This window comes from Pempheris klunzingeri, chromosome 22 (assembly GCF_042242105.1).
Source record: "Pempheris klunzingeri isolate RE-2024b chromosome 22, fPemKlu1.hap1, whole genome shotgun sequence".
NCBI lineage: Eukaryota > Metazoa > Chordata > Actinopteri > Acropomatiformes > Pempheridae > Pempheris > Pempheris klunzingeri.
The window spans coordinates 1,566,657-1,572,899 of NC_092033.1; the positions used below are offsets into that span (position 1 = coordinate 1,566,657).

The 6,243-nt window shown below is 44.4% G+C and overlaps 1 protein-coding gene across 1 annotated transcript in view; it reads left to right on the top strand.

The window, feature by feature from the left end:
• Positions 1-5,064, top strand: part of LOC139222234 (leucine-rich repeat-containing G-protein coupled receptor 5-like) — a 36,407-nt gene extending 31,343 nt beyond the window's left edge. Inside the window, exons 16-20 of the mRNA XM_070854207.1 lie at positions 1,440-1,588; positions 1,856-1,936; positions 2,671-2,914; positions 4,041-4,198; positions 4,295-5,064. Coding sequence (XP_070710308.1) covers positions 1,440-1,588; positions 1,856-1,936; positions 2,671-2,914; positions 4,041-4,198; positions 4,295-5,064 — 1,402 coding nt within the window. The remainder of the gene's footprint in view (positions 1-1,439; positions 1,589-1,855; positions 1,937-2,670; positions 2,915-4,040; positions 4,199-4,294) is intronic.
• Positions 5,065-6,243: the final 1,179 nt, after the last annotated feature.

Sequence of the window (6,243 nt, forward strand, 5' to 3'; positions counted from 1 at the left end):
AATAAGATGCATTATAAAACCCCACAAATAAGAGCTTTGGAAATATTGATTAACTCATAAAACAACACTATAAAAACCCATTAATGTTCATTCGTGCCAACTCAATAAACCTTTGAGATCCTAAATGCTTCTCTCTTTTTTTCCTGAGAAAATTGACAGCACCGCCTTTGGCTGGACTTCACCGCCTATAAAACAGATGAAATGTGATGTTGTAACAGGTTACATCACTGCTCTTAATGAAGCTCCTCTGTTCAATGATTCGCTCTTTCAGGGCACAGGATGTCTCTGCAGGTTGTATGGAGTCAAGTGATGGACAAGCGGAGGTTCGGCAGGAACGTTTTCATTTAACATTTCATTAACACCTGAAAGTGCCATTTCCTGCAATATAAAGAGCCTTCAATCGTAACTAATAAAGCTGCTTTAATTTGATTATGAAGTTTTATTTTAAAGTTTAACGACAACATTTAATCTCAAAGTGATATAATTAACTCATCTGGACATATTTAGACTGAAAAAACAAGCTTAAGTTGTGTTTGTAACCCGATTCAACATCCTGTGCATTTCAGTTTCTAATCCACAATAAACTTGGAAAGTAGCCCAAAACACTAAATAAACTCTAAACCGTAAAAACAGTAACTCTGAACTCTTAATAAAAACCCTAAAAAGTAACTTTAAACCCTAAAAAAGTAACTAGACTCTTAATAAAAGCCCTAAAATGTAACTTTAAACCCTATAAAAGTAACTAGACTCTTAATAAAAGCCCTAAAATGTAACTTTAAACCCTATAAAAGTAACTAGACTCTTAATAAAAGCCCTAAAAAGTAACTTTAAACCCTAAAAAGTAACTTTAAACCCTAAAAAAGAAACTTTAAACCCTAAAATAGTAACTCTAAACTAACTCTAAGAAATAAACTCTCAATGTAGCTTGTTTTAATTGACACAAACCGTTACCTCTCAGGTAAAACCTTTGTTTGCTAACTGACTAGCTAACTGTAAGCTAAGCTAACGTTAGCCAGCTAGCTGCAACTTAGCTACGCAGCATGGATGTGGTGTTGGTTGCTTAGTTAACCTTTAGCTAGGTTAATTGATTATTGGGTGGATGGCTCGTTCGTAAACTGTAATTTTAGTCGTTTATTGATGATGCAGGTCAGTAACGTTCATGTATGTCACAATTTTCTAAATATTCCACCTTTAAAACTGATATTTTTCCCATTGGAAGCCAACAGGTGTCCCGTTTTTGCTTCATACAGTTTTCAAATGTTCTTTGTAATGTGATGAAACTTGTTGGTCAGTCGTCCGTCTCTTGGGGAGCATTTAAAGGGACATTTCGCTTAACAGCAGGTGTAATAAAGTTGATTTATCTGGGCGAGTTTGGACGGAAATGAAACGCCGTCGAAGCTTTAAAAGAGGTTTGGCTGATTGTTTGTGTGTGTTCTCAGGGTGATGGAGCTTCCTTACGCCTTCCAGTGCTGCGCCTTCGTCTCCTGTGAGAGGAGAGGAGGAGGAGGAGGAGGAGGAGGTTCATCCTGGGAAAGAGAGGAGGCAACAGACTCCACTGGGAGGGAAACATCTGTCCTCTCCAGCCAAGGTAACACCAAAACACAACCCAAACCTAAGTGCGTTTTATATTTGTATTAGACGTTTATTATTATTTGTAGTTTTGGTGCCTAAACGTAACCAAACTGTTATCAATAAAAGAAAACTCTAAATGAAGTAAGCCGACAAATGATTTGCTGTAGACTGGGTCTAAATAGGTTTATCTAAGTAGGTTTGTTCTGTGAAATGCCACCGTTAAACTATGAAGACGGCGTGTAAGTAAAAGTCCTGCTCTCTCTGTGCCGTGTTTCTGCAGTAGATCAGGACTGGGAGGATTTTCTGATTGATTTTGAGGATGAACCCAAACTTCAGCAGTCCGTCCACTGCAGCCCTGCACCAGGTAGGTCACACAGGATGTACCAGCTACAATAAAACACTGCTAAACATGATTTAATACTGGAGGTACATTGTCAAAGTGTCCGTATACCTCAACACATTTTACACCGACACCTTCAATACTGAACTGAAGCCGTTACATCCCCATCTATGTGCTCTTCCAAGCCACCAGACTCCATTGACAAAAACAGTAATTTTACCTCGCAGAACGGAGGAGCTGCTGATTTAGTTTCTGAGACTTTTTGTGTTTTAACACGTTAGTTTGAATCCAAATGAAGCTTTTAAAACACAGAAGTTACACAATAACACAAGCAAACTAACCAGTTGAGGCAGCAACTGGACCAGCATCTCCTGTTTTCTGCCAGTTAAAATGACTGTTTTTGTCAATGGAGTCTGGTGGATTGGAAGAGAGCATAGATGAACATATTTGCTTCCATAAGGGCTGACTGATGGCAATGTAAAGCCTCTTATTCTGCCATTACAGAGAAAAAAACAACATTAGACTTACTTAATATGATATACATTTCTAAAATTAGCCAATTAATTGACATTAGTTCTACTTTTATCCAACAGAAGTCAGAAACTTTTATTAGAATCAATACATTTTCTTCATTATAGTGCAGTGATTTATTATCTCTCACTTAAAAATATTACCTAACTAATACTAGTTAATACTAACTACTAGTTAGTGGTAATACTACTAACTAAACTGCTGTTTGGTTTGGTTTTATCCTCCAGGACCGTTCCGGCCCTGCCTCCACCTGCTGGGCAGCTGGTTGATCCGTGGAGGGGTGTGGCTCATCGCAGCGCTCTCATTGGTCAGCAACAGCCTGGTCGTCCTGTCGGTCTTCTTTTCCCCCGCCGCCTCCGTGACGCCGCCCAAGCTGCTGATCGGTCTGCTGGCTCTGGTGAACGGCCTGATGGGAGTGTGGAGCGGCTGGTTGGCGGCGGTGGATGCCTGGACCTTTGGCAGCTTCTGGAGGTAAGAACTAGGACACGGGGAACTGTGCAGGTTTATGGGGACTTCGCATAAGTATGTAATATCTTTTTCAGAGGCGCATGCTTCACTGAGAAAAATAAATTGGATGATATACAGAATATTCCGTCAATATCCAACATAATTTAAAACCTATACATTAATTTCATAGATTTTTAAAGGATAATTCTGGTGTATTATGACCTGGATCATGTTTTCATAACTTTCCATCATTTCTATTTATTATGAAAACATATTTCACTCACCAATACCAGGGTAACTGCAGTGTTTTTAAGCTTGGACCCTATTTTTTAGATATTTTGGTGTCTGTGTTAGCCACAAACAGCCGTTATATTGCTCTCTGCAAACACACCAGACTCCATTGACAAAAACAGTAATTTTATCATGACAAATAAACAAACTAGTGACACATACAGGAAGTTACTGACAGATTTAAACAACTTTAAAGTAGACTTGGGACACACAGAGCAGCAGAGCTGGCTGATGAATACCGTCTTCAGCGTCTTACTATGAGAAAATCAACATCAACATAACATCATTGTGTTGGATCCTGTTCTGCGAGCTAAAATCGCTGTTTTAGTGAATGGAGTCTGGTGTGTGTGCTGTTTGTGGTTAAACCAAAAGGATCTTCCAGGTCTCTCTCTGTAGGGATCCTTTCCATGATGCTGTCACACACTTAGAATAACACTCTGAGCCTGTCAGTGGATCAAACAGGTGATATCACTAACTAAAAGCCAGGTGAAGAAACCAGCAGTCAGACAATTTGGTTCTTGTGAACTGCTGAAAGTATTATCTGAAAATATCCCAGTTTGATCTGTAATGATCTCACTAATTAGATTATAAAAAGACTTCTTTTGATGATTTATGGTCTTTGTCAAACTGTATTGAAATTCCCACAAAAATTTCAAAATAAAAGTCATCTAGCTACAGAGATCGTTACTTCTAAGCTTAATAACCGAATTACGTGGTGCAACCGGGTACAGATTCACGTTAAATCACTCAAGTTTGCTGCAGTTTTTTATTATTTATTATTATTTTTACAACTAAAATACATGTTTGTTACCACAGAGAGAGCAAAGTAACGCTGGACTTTCACCTCTTGGTGTTGCAGGTACGGGGCGAAGTGGGAGAGCAGCTTCCTGTGTCGGCTCAGCGGCTTCCTGTGTGTGTTTGCATCGCAGACCGGCCTCTTCCTGCTCACCGCCGCGGCTCTTGAGCGATGCCTGGCCGCCGCCGCTCGCCGCCACGACAAAACTGATGGACACAATGGTGAGAAACACACACACACACACACACACACACACACACACACACACACACATCTGTTCCCAGGTCGAGTGTGATTTCACTCTCCTCTGTCTCCAGGTCGCTCATCGTCGCCGCTCTCCATCCGTCTGGCCGTCTGTCTGTGCTTCCTGTTGGGCCTGGTGGTGACGCTGCCCCCCCTGGTGGCCGGGCACAGTAGCACCTCCCTCTGTTTGCCACTGCCTTCCTCCTCCTCCTCCTCCTCCTCCACCTCCTCCTCTTCTGTGGCCTTCTCCGTCTCCCTGGTGCTCCTCGACTCGCTGTGCTTCCTCATCATGACGCTCGCCTACACTCGCCTCTACTGTCGGGCCAACAAAGCTCCACCCGCCGCCGTGGAGGAGGTGGCGTTGACTCGACATGTCGCCTGGCTGCTCTTCTCCGACTGCCTCCTCTACCTCCCCGTCGCCTTCCTCTCCTTCTCCTCCCTGCTGCGCCTCTCTGCCGCCGGGCCAGAGGCGGCGAAGGCGGTGCTGTTGCTCGTGGCGCCGCTGCCGGCCTGCGTCAACCCGCTGCTCTACATCCTCTTCAACCCGCTCGCCCGGCAGGAGCTGGCGGCGCTCGCCAAACGCACCTGTGGCACCGTGGCGCTGCCCAGACTCCGCAGACGAGGAGGAGGAGCTGGAGGAGCTGGAGGAGCTGGAGGAGCTGGAGGAAGGCCACGGCCAAACGGGATGGACTCGACGTACGACGAGGACGCGGAGAAACAGTCGTGCGACTCGACGCAGGCGCTGGTGGCAGTCGGAGGCACAAAGGAGGAAGAGGAGGAGGAGAGAGGAAGAGGAAGGAGCGAAACACAACATTCAGTGGCGTTTGTTGTTCCTCATCATTAGACACACACACACACACAGGGTGGAGGTCACACCTGCCAAATCTGACGACAGATCAGAGACTCACCTGAACCTGACGTCCTCGTATGATGAACACGCTTCACTTTCATTATTTAAAACAGACAAACACACAGCGAAGAACCAGACGCACTTTCCAATGTCAAACTCCCAAACTTTCCAAACCAACGAGTCATTTATGGCACTTTTCCACCAGCACCTGCTCGGCTCCACTCCACCTGTAGCGTCATACTACCTGGTACTATTTCAGTACCTCCTCTGCCGGGTTCCAAGCGAGCTGAGTCGAGCCGAAAATGTGACATCACCTGACTGCAGGCCACCGATTGGCCAATCAGGGAGTGATGTCACTGGATGAGTCATGAGAGCGACTCGTTCACAAGAATCAAACAGTTTTTATTATTTCTGTGAACGAGGTGAGCGGCTTCACACAAACCAAACGCTCCACGTCCTCAGTTGTGTTTGTGTTTGTGTCGCATACAAATTACGCCGCCGGAGTTTCAGGCCACCTTGCTATGACGACCCCCCACTTTGAGGTGGTTATTACGCAGCAGTAATGGAAAACCAACCAAACCAAACCGAGTGGAGCTAAAACTGTGATGGAAAAGCGCCATTAGACACTAAAATATGTCAAACTAAATTAGGCACTTCTCTCTTTATCGGCAGTGTGGATGAGCTCCTGGTTTTAATGACCACGTGACGGCTCCTCTCTAGCGCCACCTGCAGGACAAACACTGCACATTTCTAGCTAAGAGCAGCTCAGTAATGAACGCTGCAGCCTGTAGGGGGCGCTACGCTAAGCTAAGCTAAGCTAAGCTAAGCTACACCAGGACGTTTGGCAGGTGAGTCAAAGGCTTCACACACACACACACACACACACACACACACACACACTGCAGACTGACGTGTGGTAGCAAATGTAGCAGATGATGACAAAAGACGAAAAAAGACGCGAGTCGCTCGCCGTGTGCAGCAACACCAGTCCTCCTCTCTCCCTCCCTCTCCTCATCTTTGGCTCTTTGCCGTCGTTCTTTTTTTTTTTTTCTGCTGCAAAATGACCTGAAAAGCTGAAAGAGTCAATCGAAATGATCAAGTTAAAAGAAGAAGAAGGAGAAGAAGAAGAACTTTGCTCTGTCTGGGACTTTTTGGTCAGAGAACAACACACAC